The sequence below is a fragment of the Vitis vinifera genome, chromosome 18, assembly GCF_030704535.1.
Source record: "Vitis vinifera cultivar Pinot Noir 40024 chromosome 18, ASM3070453v1".
NCBI lineage: Eukaryota > Viridiplantae > Streptophyta > Magnoliopsida > Vitales > Vitaceae > Vitis > Vitis vinifera.
In genome coordinates, this window is record NC_081822.1 from 4,114,094 (window position 1) to 4,129,137 (window position 15,044).

Below are 15,044 nucleotides of genomic sequence, written 5' to 3' on the forward strand. Positions count from 1 at the left end.
AACAATCCTCCCATTTTTATTTTTATTTTTAAAAAAATAATAAAGAAAAAAAAAACTTGGTATACCTTTTCATGCTACCTACCACATTTTCCCTCCTCTCTTTTCACTCTTTCAAACTTTTACCTTTGTTAAAAAATTATTAAAATGAATTGAAATTTCTGAATGAACTCGAAACTGTACAGATCAACAACCCAATTGAGATGCGATTAATCAGCACACACCCCAGATGTACTGATTTTAAATAGTACCGAATTTGACCTTTCATCTTAACCAATCACAAAAAGCTGTCACCGGAAGCAGACACAGATAGTCCAGGGATGCCGCCCTGATGATGATGATATGGATATGGTCTAAGGGCAATTTCTTTTCTTTTCTTTTTTTATTATTAGTGTTGTTATTATTTTATTTGGTCTTGCTTCGAATTGGGTTCAACACATGACACAATTCATTGTTTATTTGATCTTGAAATGGGTCTGAATTAAGGGGAGAAGAAAACGAATGAGTGTACTAGTCAATAAAGGAAGCTGCATAATTAGATGCTTGGGAAAAATATGTGGCCAGCGATATCACCAACCCACTTTAGTAATTATCTTGGACTCAAGGCCTCAAAACAAAAAGATTTCTGTATGGTGGGCTACCCACCCCCGGTCCAACTTAACTCACAACACCTACCCCAAATTTATTGTCCTTTAGCTCCTCATTACATGAATGCTGCTGCGTCAGGTCAAAGGGTTGAGAATGGGCAGCGATCATCGACAATAAGCCCTAATACTTCTTAGGAACCTCCACCCGGTTTTTAGGATCATGTGTCACTATTGAGAGCAGTAATCGCTACACGTAACCAGACAATTTGTTCAATTTTAATGTTAACATATTCCATATTGGGGACTCAATTTGGGTTTAGAATACCCATCACCAGAAGTCGAAGACTCAATGGCCAATTTAATTTTTATTATAGCTCTTTTGTTGACGTTTTACTATTTGATTTCAGATATTACCAACACGCTTGTGAGTAGTCATGGTCAATATTGAATCATTGATTGATTTCGACAGAGAAGAAAAACTTGAAATCTTGGAACGGAGGTGTTGTGATCAAACTTTTCTATTCGACAACCAAGTGGGTATAGTCAGCGATAAACGTTCACAATTTTATGCAATGACGATTAACAGCCTAAACAATTCTGCTTTCTCTCTCTGGAAAGAGACGGCACCATCAACAATTAATTATTTATTTATTACTATTTTTGTTATTAGATATCTAAACAATGATGGAACGGTGACGCCCGACTCAGATTCAGATCAAACGGGCTGTGGAAGCCGTGGTAGAAAACCTACCACTAATATCAAACTACTCATCATAAAAAATTGTATGAGTCAAAACCATGGTAGAATCGTAACCTATGCTGAGATGTAAGACATAGAAGCGACTGCAAAACTAATGAGAGTAAAGGAAGCAGAGGAGGAATAAGCCATTGAGGCCCGCGGAGATGGCGCTGGAGTTTCTTCTGGCGTTTCCGCTGGAATTGGGGATGAAGGACTGGGAGGAATGGCTGCAATGATATAACAAACAATGTTCATTAGGGATTGAAATTTTAATACAAACCATTTATGTTCTCTATGCAGTGTTTTCTTGTGCAGTTGTGTTGGGCCTGAAGCGCAACACTCAATTAGATAACCATACGCAAAGGCCCATTGAAAATGGGGCCCAATTACGAAACCCAATCAAAAGAAGTAATGTTGATTGTCAAATAACGGAGCTTGCACTCAACCTAAAAACAGTCTTTAAAAACAAGTTTAAGACCAAATGGCCTGAGTAATTAAAACAAAATAATGGATAGAGAAGAAAGGACTCACTAGTCACCACCACAGTTCCGGAGGAAAGGGGCAGACAGTCCACATGCAGCAGGAAGAGTAATAGCCTTTGCAAGATCAAACTGAATGCCCATGGAACCACGGGTAGCCCTAGGGCTTCACATACACACTCAGGTTGAGCACTGAGCACTGAGCACTGTTTCAAACCCATAACAGCATGACCCACCCGGGATCCTTTCATCACCCCCTTCAATCACTGTCTGGTGACGGCGATGTTGCATCACCACCCTTCACCACCACATTGCATGCCACCAAAACCACCGTGAAGCTTGATTATTTCTCATTCTTATCACTTTACTCATGATTTAAATCCATTCAAAAGTTATTTTCTTTTATTTCAACTCTTGCTACCAAAATAATATGATCATATATTAAAAAAAATATTTTTAGCATATATGTATAGTTATTTATTAGATAGAAAATTCCTTCTCTCAGGATTCCTGAATCTCTCTCTTATAGGCAAGGTGGAGTCCAAGAGGGTTGCTTGTACTGTTGGCCCAATACCCATTTTTGAGGGCCGAAGTTGATTTTAATTTTTGGAAAAGGACTCATATCAGTTCCATATCATCGGATTTATATCAAGTTTTTGACTTTTATCTCAAACGTTTCTTATTTATTTATTTATTTATTTTTTATCATATCATCATCAACAAATGAATGACTGACAGAGTGATAGTAGAGTGTCTGACAGGCTGATAGTTGAGGCCCAAAAAGGGTGTAGTGGGTTCTTTGGGCCCAGATTCTGGCACAAAGAGAACACATGCTGGCCCAACCAGGATTTAGCTCAGCCCAATTCATGCTAATCCAGTTGGGGTAGTCAAACACCCTCAGCCTTATTAGCCATCCTCCTCCCAATCTGAGCAAAAATATAACTCGATGTTTCAGCATATATGTTTGAGAATATATGAATAATGATTAAATTAGATCGATTGTGGAAGCGATTTTTCTTATTAGAGTGATTTTCTATGGTTATCATTATAATGGGTTGGCTCGCACTTTATATAGCAGTGATTGTTGACTTTTTGGATCATTCTTGGTGGTGTTTGCACTTTTTCTACTAGATTTCAAATTGGAATATATGAATGTCTATCAGTGTAGACATCATAGTGATCAAGTGGAGATTTCTCGAGGTACTTTTAGTGGATAGTACCTAGGGAATGTCTTTTCTCTTAATATGCGATTCAGATGGGTTGCATTCCTCAAGGGGAACTTGGTTTTGGTATCACTAGATTGGTATAATTTTATTTTATGATATTTTATTGCTTTGAAATTCTTTAATAGCATTCAATGAGTTGGTTCATGCATATTTAAATATCACTAGATTAAAAGGCTTTTTTATTTAAGTGTTTTGAATGAAATTATCTTATTTAAAGTATTTTTGAAAGAATTAAATATCAAGTGTTTATCTAGGAGTATTATAAATTATTTTTTATCAAATTTTTAGAAATGTTTTCAAAATTTTGTTAAATATATATATTAAAATACTGTGCAGGGTAGGAGTACCTTTGAAAATATAATAGGCCAAAAAAAAAAAAGGCAGAGTGGGCCAGCATGCTTTTATGTCCTAGATTGGGATACCCTGGGCAAGAGGGCATGCATAAAGCCCTTATAGCCATATATCTCATGGGCCCAGAAAGAATTGTTTGAGAAACCCATTACCGTGGTAATTAATAACCCCGCAACTACCCCCACTGCATAGCTCTTTATTTGTATATTTCACAATACTAAGTTACTAACAACCCTTTAGGCAGATATCACACCTATGACCTAACCCCCTCAGGAATATGGTCCCCAAATAAAACCGCGCCGCGCCGCGCCCACTCCATAGACCTGCCTTCCGCCTTCTCCCTTCTCCAAAGAGGTCTAACGCTCTTGTCAGTCTCCTAGTACTGGTAGTTTATTTATAGTGGTACACTGCTACTGCAGCGGATTGGCTCTTTCCATGTTGTTTTCAGTTTTCATGGTTACGAACCCGTGCCAGAATCGGCATATGATCTATCGACAATTTAACCGTGACCAGAATAATGATGTGGTATTTCTTCCATCATGGACCACCATGAGATTCCTACTCCTTTTGAGTTAATGGTTTCCACCTTTTATGAGTGCCCTGGCACTACTGGGCTTTGGCTTTGAGGCCAAGAATTGGGCTGAGGAAGCTTCTGTAAGACGTGATGTATTTTAGGGTTAACTTACAGAGCCCAAAACATAATAATAATAACAAATAAAGAAAGGAATGAATGATTAAAATAGGAGGGGTTTGGTCATCAAAATGTTGACGACCAATGAAAAGTAAAGAAAGAGTTTTTGTACCCAATTAGGCACTGGGTCCAAACAACTAAAGGGAAAAACAAGAGAAGTTGGGAAAGTGGGGACTGGCTGAGAGAACTCTTTAAAATTGGAAAGGGCATCAAAAGCAGACCACAAAGTGGGCCGCATCCAAACAAGTAGGAACCCGCGAAAACAACATGTAATTAAAAATATAAAAACAGTGGTTGACGTTGACGACAAACCTTTCACTTGGGGTGCTTAGGTGTAAAGCTAAAAACGGTTGTCTCTTAAGGCCCTCATCGACCCTACCATCACTTGTGTCCTTTTCCTCCATAATCATTAATCCATCTCTGGCCTCACCAAAACTACAAATACATCTTCTCCTTTTTTCCATTCACTGATTTCATAATTTTGTTTCTAGAGATTTTTTTTGTGGCCACGGCTCCATTTGGCTGAGGATGCATGAATCTTATGTATATAAGAGACCACCTGAAACCTCACTTGTCCCAGTTGGTTGGACCCATGGCACGTAGCTTCGGCCTTTGGTCCGACCATCATGCCCAACGCTGGGGAACAGGCATGAGTGCAGGGACATTGGCATCAGCCATTTGCAACAAAGAGAAAAAGGCTTCCTCATACCCCTCAGTGTAGCTTATTCTTCAAGCGGTTCACCCATCTCTGTGGCATTATCTTTGCTTAATGTAGCATAAAATGGCCAATTTATTATTCAATATCCGCACATTATAACATTTTTAATGATATTTGGAATAAAAATTCTTATTCGAAATTGATTAAACTATTCATGCATGGCGCAATTATGGATGTTATCATTATAATTTTTAGAAGTGTCTTAAACATGTGGGTATCCCAGGTTGATCCTTAATTAATCACTATATAATCTTTTGGTTTTTAGCTTTGGAGACCAACCCAAGAACAAACAAATATAATGATGGCTTTCACCTCAAGCATCTAGTCTCGGACACCTCAAGTTGAAGCCATTGAATAGTGCCAAGTTCTCTTAATATCTTCTTTTCTTTTTCTATTATTTTTATTTTTGACTTGGTGGGCATTATGTCGTGAGAGACTGAACTACAAGCACCGAATTTCATAGGTAACAACCTAGGTTAAACGAAGGAACATGAGCTTTCACTTGCTATTACGCTGATGGGGAACTGAGGAAAATGATTTAAACCCAATGCACTTGGACCAAGTTCATCCTGTTAACCTATTAGCCTATCACCTAATGCACTACACTCCAATATGTAAGGTCATGGAGGGTAGCCCACCTATATGCCATTCCCTTTCGCTTATGGCTTTTTTTTCCTCCCTCTAATTTTTTCCTTAAATTATATTTTGTTTTTAGATGTCTGTATCCCAATTTTACTTTTCCTTGTTGGGTATCGAAAACCCAACTAATAGAATCGACTGGTGAAAAAAGTGAGTGAAAATTGAGTTTGTGGCACACAGTATTTCAGATTAAAAAAAAAAACAGAATTGATTGAAAACGCCAAGGAATCAGCACCTAAGTTTGCAAATGGCATCCATTACCAAAGTGATAGTTAAACTAGATGAAGGGGGATAGAACATACAAGTGGGTCAGGTAGAATCATTCCCCAGCTTTGAATTCAAAAAGAGAAAATAAAGATTACATCGGTCAAGCAAATTAATGAGATTAGCGGTCAGGGCAGATCAGGATGGGCAGAGGGCATTGAAGAGAGTTGAGAGATTGGTTGTGGATGACCCCATGGAACAAAGTAGGAATCTCTCGAGTCAGCGACACGGCACACCTGATATTTTTATAGAAACCACGATGAGTCGAACACAATAATTAAGTGCATTGATGTGTGTTAATTAGTAATGGATGCAGACACATGCCCACTTGCCGGAGTGGCTTGTAAAACTAATGGGGCGTCGAATACAAATAAGAATATAGAGGGGAGTTTAATATAAGAAACTGACAGCAAAGTAACTTTCACTGAACGTCTAGATTTCCTACGAAAGCAGTTTGATATTTTTTTTAAGTAGAGGTGCAGGCTCATTATTGTCCCAATTGTTTCCTGATCCACGGCAGAGTTGGGGGTGCAATTTGTTGATTTGTTGACACCCCCCAAAGCCTCTTCACCCGGGCCTTGAAAGTAATGCAACACCAAATTCCAATAAATTATGTTGTGCTGGAGACTGCCGCCTCATCAACAGCGATGCAGGCCCACTCTATTCTATTTGCTTAGAACAATGGACCTTTTTCCTTTTTATATTGTTGATGTGGGTAGAGAAGAGAACAAATGAAAATTCTATGGGGAAGCATTCGATCCCATTTTTGCTGTGTCGCAAAAATCCAATTGGCCAAATTGGGAGGCCAATCGCCCCACCCTTAAAAAACAAAATTCACTCACGCCTTCCCTACTTTGTTCTAGATTTCATATCTATTCCGTAAGGGGCTTTGGTATCATTACCCCTATCCCTATGTTGGTGCATCTTTAGCTTTATCCTACTTTCATTTTTATCCACCTTTGTTGTTTACCCTCTGCATCATAAACTCGTTGGGCATGCAAATCCCCAAGGACAATATTTTATAACAAGATTACAGGACGGAGATGTAAAAATAATGCCATAGGAGGGGTATTAAAGAATTTCAAAAGATTCTGAGGTCAGAACTCATAGAGGACGCCCTTTCAATTTATAAAAATAAAATCAGTATGGTACAGATTGGGGACAAGGACTTGAAATTAATGCAAGTAAACGAGGGCTTTTTCTGGAGGTCGGGAAATCGAGGGGCATCAAGATGCCCATTGTTCTTCAAGGGGTCTTCCCTCCAAATAAACTATGCAAAATTGACGGTGTCTCTCTTATTCCACCTGATCCAGGGTCCCATTTTTATTTTTTTTAACAAAAATAAAAGAAAAAAAAACTGCACGTGCAAGTCCTCCTTCATATGTTATTTTTCAATCTTCGTACTTGAAATTAATTATGTGGATGAGTTGTAATGAGAAAAAAAAAAAAGAAATTACAACTACTGAGATTTCCAAGTCTGAAAAGTAGATTTGGTGAATTTTGAGGGAGTGAGGCGGTGAATGAGGTCTGAACGTGGCAAGGTGTGAAAAAGGGAAGAAAAATGGAAAATCATGTGGAACCATGATCAGATGGGACCAGGAGGACAAAAAGGGTGGGGACAATGGTATTGATTTAGGATGGCCCCACACCCACCACCCGAATCAGTAAAAAGACTTGCCTCCAAATGAATCTCTTTCTGTTTCTCTTGTATTGTGCGACGCCGGACCCACACCATGCAAATCTGACTAAGCCACAGATTCCTTTTTCCCTCATTTCCTCACTTACCTACGATTTCACATTTCACAGTTTATTACGATGTTGTCATTATGCTACATTTGATTCCCCCTCCATTTCTCAATCCGACATCCAGCAAACTTCACGGACCTGAAGAGTCATTAAATGCAAGTCTCTTGATATTTGATTAATGTTTGTGGTCATTATTTTCTCCAATAAAGTACCATCATGTATACATGATACAACCCCATGCATGGATCAAATTAATCAAAGGCCAGGAGGTATCAAGAAAACAATGGGGAATCTGATAGATACGAAAAACCCATCCCACTCAAATTTGGAGGAGAATCAATTGATCTTTTTTTCTTTCCACCATTCACGTGACAAAAGTTGAAATCAAATGGGACTTGTGAAATCGGGAATTTAATTTCTTCCATTAGTACCAAGATCGTGATTAACAGGAAAGAAACCAGGAAGAAGTACAGCGAGTTGAAGTGGTATATACGTTTGGACTTGGACCACATGAAATAATACTGGTTTCAAAACTTGCCCAATTTGCATACAGAGGTAACTACAACCCACACCATATCTATAGCTTAGATATAAATCCCTTTTCCCCGGTGTGCCTTTAAATGGCGGCCACCGTCTCGCCTTCGGATCCGGCGGTGGATGCTGTGGCTTCCTTCTTTGAAGCTAATGAGCACTTCTCTTTTCTTTCGTCCTGGTTCATTTGTTGTTGCCTGCACTCTAGACTGCAGAAAGCGCTATCACCCCTGAAGAAAACAACAATTCAACGTTTCCATCATATATTTTTCACATAAATTTTAAGCTTCCGAAAATTTAGGGAAAAAATCTCCGTCTACAGTTCCGAGTATTTGAGGAAGGAAATTTAGAAGCCGCCGGTCAACATTATTGAAGAAAACACTGAATTTTTAGAATTCAATGGAAAAAAATATATGGCTTTACAGAACGATGGACTTTTTATGATATGAAACAAAAAATCAAACCCAATAAGATGAACCCTCGGAAAGGCTCAAATTATCTTCTTACAGCCCAAGAAAACTCAGCCCCAGAAAAAATTATCTGGAAAGGTAGATTTTGAAAAAGAAAAAGGCTTGTGAGAGTGATGGAGTACCTATACATGTAGATGTCACGGCCAGAGACCAAGCGGCGCTTGCAGAGGCAGCATGCTCTCAAGAAGTGAGAGTTGTCGACGAAATCAGCGGAGTAACGCCTAGGATTCCTGGGTGAGACCGCGGACAAGAAGCGATGATCGAATCCATATCCATCAACGCCACTGGGCTGTCTATACGGGTCACCTCCAAATCCAACTGATTTGGGGCGATCCTTGAAGGGGTTTTGTGAATCAGAAGGTGGTTGTTGAACGCTGTTCGGATCAAGAGTGAACTCAGTCATGCTTGTTGTTCTCTTCATCGGAGGACGTGGCCTCTTTCCCAACAACATCTTCTCTTCTGCTGCTGCTCCTCTTACTCCTCGTCTCTTCACCACCTCAAAGTCTAGAGAGAGAACGCTGTGGGAGAGAAGTAAAGGAGAAGGAGTGGAGAGGGGAAGATAAACGCAGGGCCAGAAAGCAAGGAGCCAATCCGGACCGTTCATTACAAGTTTTAATGTGAAAATCCCACGTCATCCTTTTTTTTTTTTTCTTAATTAAGGCTTTTTTTTCCATTTTAAATGAAATGCTAGTCTTACTTTTTTATTATTATTAATGTGATTATTCACTCCAGCGATGCTCCATGTCACATATGGATTTATGACCAAGCACATGCCCCTTAATTTTCCAAATATTTATTTCTCACATTATTAACTATTTTTAAAAAAATTAAAATTTCGAAATCATATTGTCCCACGAACTCTAATCAAAAGAAAACAGTTTTGTTTTAATAACGTTAATTTAATCATAGGTTCATCATCAATTTTAGGCATTATCCAAGGATTCATGCAACCTCAAATTTGATTCCTTTTATACAAATTAGACGTGGCAATTCGCTAGAGCAATTACCATTCTTAGAGAGTTGTTTTAATTGCTATTATCAGTGTAAAATACTTAACATAATTTAGCATTTTTTTCCAATTCTACCTTTTACTCATCAGATATTCCAATTAAGTTCCTATCTTGTAATGTGAAAATTTTTGTCCAGGTTACATATATTCGACAAACAAGCAGGTAAACTGTCATTGGTTCATTGTGACATAATTTGATTTAGAATTTTGAACATAGTTTTGTCGCTCCAATAAATACTCGATGGTGGGTAGTGGCTGTTACCACCCAAGGGACGAGCGAGCAATACAGATCCACTGGTGTGGAGGAAAAGTTAGACCAAAGTTGTGAAAAAATCCGACGGAAATCGGGTTTTGCGGGTGCCTCGGTATGAAAAGATGGAAGGAGAGACGAAATTGCTCATTTTTTATGATGGTCCGCGAAAAATGGGAAAGGTCTTAGAGTGGCACAAATGGGACGGTCCATGCCAAATACAAGCTATTATTATTATTATTATTTTTTGTGATTACTCCCATCCAATGGCTATATTTGATCATCGATGTAACAATGGAAAATGTTTTTCAATGACCATCTCGTTATTCAATGCTTAGATTTTAATTTGTATGAGATGTAACGATTGAAAATGCTTTATAACGGTTAAGTGATTTTTCAATAATTGTTTTAATCTAAATTATGTTAATAAATATTTCTTGTATAAAAAATAACTAACCTTTTATACCACCATCATTGGTTAGTAGCATAGATGAGAAAAGTCTCATCTAATTTAGGGTAATAAAGGTTGTCATAAACTACATCACCCTCTGTGAAAAAAGAAGGTTGATTTGAATAAATTATTTATAAATGATAGATGGACATAGAATAAATTAAGTTGTATAATAATAATAAAAGTTAAACAAAAAATGTTTGATCGTCATTTTTAGGATATAGTAGTCATTGTTGGGGCAATTTTGAGCTAGTATACTCGATTATTCAACGAGTGCACTCAAGCATTGATCCCATAATATCATTATTTACAAGTTAGCTTATGTAATGAAAGACAACGTCAAATATGTAAATGGTATAAATTAGATTGGATTCAAAATATCATCAATAAACAATGAAATAAAACACTCACAATCCACCTTATGTAGTAAGTAATTATATTTATTGTCAAGTTACCAAACATAATAAATCTTAATATTTTGTGAGTTTTGCATAGTATTAACTCTTTTCTAATTATATTTCATTTTGTAGCTTTTTTATATACCTTAATCTAAGGTTAAATACAAATAGAGAGTTAGCACTATCCTGATCTAATTGATGTTATACATGTCATCATTGTCTAATTAACCTTATTGCTAAAATGCTTGATTAATTTAAAAAATACGGTAATATTGATGGTGTGATATTACAAACTGATACAAATTATAAGTTTTTTTGTCATTATATTTATAAATTTACTAAATATTCAATATTGTCATGTTAAATACATTAACTTATACTCTTTTGAAATGTAAAGAAAGGATTTAGGAATTAAATTATAATCATTTCCAAGACAAAAATAGTTCTCGTTCAATATTTATCATGACTAGAAAAGTATAATATTAAAACCAAAACATTTTAATTATGTATGTGCTCATGTCATTTATTTGTCTGCAATTCATTAGACTTATGCAAGTGAATAAAACTTCTAATATGAGGAAGATAATCATTAAGATTTTATAATAAACTACATCATTTTCAACTTATAAGATGAATTAGAACATATTTATTTCAATCAACATGAAACAAAAGAATTGACCCGCCTACCTAAGGTTTCAATAATTAGTTTTTTATCGTCACAACATGCAACTAAAGTTGTGAGATATGAAGTTTGAGAATGATAAAGTTGTAGATACATATTTCTTAAATCTCTTAATATTTCAGCTGAGGATGGAGAAACATGGGAGGATTATTTGTTTCAATGGGTTAAACCCTTGCAATTAGATGATGATGATGAAAAATTAATCTGCAAATTATCATACGAGCTTAATGTTGATGTTAAAAGAATTTTGTTTAAAGTTTAGAATGATAGATGTGGGGGTGAACCATATTCATTTAAGCAGACAATGCCAAGACCATCACAACCTCTTTGTGTTGATTTTATTAGTGCTAATTACAGTAATAATAATTATACTCTTGGTTTTAATTATTCCATCTTTACAAAAAAAGGAGATGATGAAGATGGTGATAATAATGACAATGATAGAGAAGATGTTGCATAATGTGATCAAAGTCAATATTCATTGACCTCATTCATCAGTGTAGTCAATTTTACACACAACACGTAATATGAAAAATATGGTTTTAAAGGAGCTACTCTAAACATAAAAGCAATTAAAACATCATATAAAGAGATGAGACAATTAAAGATGACAACATTTGACGATGAGTCATTTTTTACGGTTTTAAAACCATGAAAATAGGATCTCAGTCACTCATCAAACGAATCCAACATTTATACTCCTTATATCATAAGTTATTAACAACTTTGTTCACATCATGAGATAAACTAAAGTTCAAGTTTTGATGGTTATGATATATTATCCTCTTATACAAATGTCGTATGACATTTTAAATTAGATGCAATAAGAATTTTGAACAAACACATGGGTGAAGATGGAGTTTTTTTATAGTGAACAGGAGTTAAAAAAACCTATGCATGACATGTTGGTAATTACTATCAATATTATAAATACTCTAAATTATGATGCTAATATTCTTTTCATCGAGATAGTATTCTTTCATCCTTAAGTATTATGAAACCACATTTGTCCCTATTTTAGTATTAGATGAAATCATTAAAATGTAATTTATAAAAATTATTAATATTGAATGAAAACAAATATTTAACCTACATTAGTATTAGAGTACATTATCAAAATTTATATTTTTTATCAATACATATTTTATTATTACCAAATATCATAAATTTTATCATACATATATTGTTTTTTTAAATAAAATAATTTTAATATGTATATTATTACTTATTTTATCATTTCTTAATTTATGATAAAACTTGGCCTCCGATATTCCATTACTTTGCAATATTTTCATTATTGTTCATAGAATTTTGGGGATCTAATTTTTCATTTTTTTTTTTTGCTTCATTTTGATGAAAATGTCTTTATTATTTTTATTTTTTTAAAATAATATTTTTATTTAAAACAAATTGTAAATACTTAAAATAGTTAATGATATTTATATAAAGAATAGTCTATTTTTCAAATAAAAATATAAAAAAAATAAATTTATAAATATGAGAATTATTTCATCTCTTTTAACCAATTATTATTATTATATATATATACATATATATATATATATATATATATATATATATGGGCTAATTATCAAGTGTCATGGAAAAAGTTTATTTAATTTTTCATAACAAAAATATTCTAGTCCGTGATATGGATTTTTTTACGCTTTATTATGATGTGGGCAGCAGTTTGGAGGTGTGCGATATGTTTCATGCGTGTGTGAAAAGCTGAAAACTAAAACAAGTGGCAGTTACAGTCTTACTCTTACAGAGGTGGGAATGTAAAACTTGGTACGACCGACTGGACCAGTAAGTGGATCTGTCCGTGTGAAGTGTCAGTTTCAGCGCCTGTCACCACTGTGCCTCAATTATTTGTGGGGTCCAACCCTGGTCTGCCCACCGGATCTAAATGGACTTACAGCCTTAAAAATTAAAATATAGGATCTATTTTGTGTTTAAAATTTTGAATTCGGGGCTCGAAGTTAGGAATTTAAATTGTGTGCTTTTTCTTATATTTTGTGCTTCGTATTACAACCTTAAAATGCATGATTATTATATTTAGTTCCTCAAATTACGGCTTTCCATCAATCAAACAACCAAGAAATATGGTGTCACTAACTCAATTGAGGCAACCCATTTATTAGTATTAATGGGACTTTGATACCTGTCATGTTTTTAAAATCTTAAGACATAGATGAAGGGGCACCCTCCTCATTATTAGGGGTGAACTTCATTTTAAAGAGGTGCCATAAGAAGAGTATAATGGTGAGCAACCGACAGAGATGACAAGAAGACCTTTGGGGCATATCTAGGACTCAAATTTTGTGGGATGGTGTATAGAAAGATCCTCATCCACTAAATGGGGGAATAGGATTTTGGGCAGCCAAAGATGGCAATACCGAAATGGAAAGAAACCAAATCCCAGAAAAGAAATAGAAGCTAATAATGCAGCCTTGAGTTGGACCCAGCCACATCCTTCTGACTCCCAGACTGGCAGTTTCAAGTGGCTAACATTCAAGGCAAATCTACACATCCAGTCCCTTGCTCAACCACTTTGGGTTTTCTACTTCCCTCTTTTGAGATTTTTTTTTTTTTAATCAGAATAGTATCCATTTTCTTAATCCTAGCAATGAAATTTCAGAGACCCAACAAAATTCAAGAGAAACCCCACAAGGCTTTGGTAACTCATAGTGCCATTAATCATATTATTTATGGTAATGTTTTGATTCACACCATTATATTAAGATCAAGTACAAAAATACGAACAAGCTATACTGGTTGAGTATGGAGACAGGAGACTTGGGGGGTATTTGGGTACCCGAACACCAGATGAAGTAATAAGTTACTTCATAAGACTAGCACTAGGGAATTCCTCATTGAGTCCCCACTTGGATGTCCTTTTTTGTTTCTGATTTCCAAGAAAATGTTATTCCATTACAACAAGCAGGGTGTCATTTCAACTGGAAAGATGTTACTGAGGCTACCAGTACTAGCTTCCATATCGGGTGACACAGAAAAGGAAAAATTAAAAGTGCCCATGATGGTTACAGCTTACAAGAAACAGAGTGGAAAGATGAAAATCTGCCCAAGTACTATACTAAGAGATTCCAAAGCAGGAGTTATATCTTTGTTATGGGTAAATGTTTTTAACAAAGTAATAGTTGATGTGTAAGCACATCATCCAGATCATATCAAGGGAAAGTTTGATTATTTTTTGTTGTGTGTCATGTCTGGTACTAAGGAAAATCATCTGTTAGACAGATCACGTATCTTAGCAGGAGGATTAAAATAACTTTCACCATATTAGTTTCTGGATGCTTTCATTTCTTTCCAAAGAGATTTGGATCTTTAAAGTTTATTGAAGATACTTAGCTCAAATGATTAAATTGTAAGTAAGGAATATCTGTTTTATCATCAATTGTTGTAATTTTTATTTTTATTTTAGTACTAAGTCGAGGTAAATGAAAGTTATAATTCTTTGCTGCTTTTCAGCAATGGGAAATGAGTCATTTCCAACAAATTTGATTCTAGATGTGTTAACTGATGGTCACTTAGAGAAGAAGGTAGGATATATAATGAATCAATTAGGAGAACATAGGGAATATTTGTGAGACTTTATAGATTTTCATAATTTTCCCATTAGATCACCTTTGACAAATTTCAAATGTCGACATTTCTTTTTTTCAAGGAAGTCGGGCTACACTTTCCCCTTAAATATTTGTCTATTATAAAATTGGCTTTCCAAGTCTTTGTAACATATTGGACATCATTAGTAAAGATTTGACATGGTTCCTCCTTAAAAGGGAACCCACTTTT

At 35.5% G+C, this 15,044-nt stretch overlaps 1 protein-coding gene and 1 long non-coding RNA gene across 2 annotated transcripts; one reads left to right on the forward strand and one right to left on the reverse strand.

The window, feature by feature from the left end:
* Window positions 1-200: 200 nt before the first annotated feature.
* Window positions 201-1,638, forward strand: LOC132253230 (uncharacterized). Its single transcript, XR_009465051.1, has 3 exons — window positions 201-348; window positions 992-1,117; window positions 1,255-1,638. It is a non-coding gene; the product is annotated as an uncharacterized LOC132253230 (long non-coding RNA).
* Window positions 1,639-7,832: 6,194 nt separating this feature from the next.
* On the reverse strand, window positions 7,833-9,057 carry LOC100252409 (FCS-Like Zinc finger 5). The gene is made up of 2 exons (XM_002285771.5): window positions 8,561-9,057; window positions 7,833-8,198 (listed from the first exon to the last, which is right to left on the reverse strand). The coding sequence occupies exons 1-2, from the start codon at window positions 9,040-9,042 to the stop codon at window positions 8,054-8,056; spliced, it is 627 nt and encodes a 208-aa protein (XP_002285807.2). The 5' UTR covers window positions 9,043-9,057; the 3' UTR covers window positions 7,833-8,053.
* Between the last annotated feature and the right edge of the window lie 5,987 nt (window positions 9,058-15,044).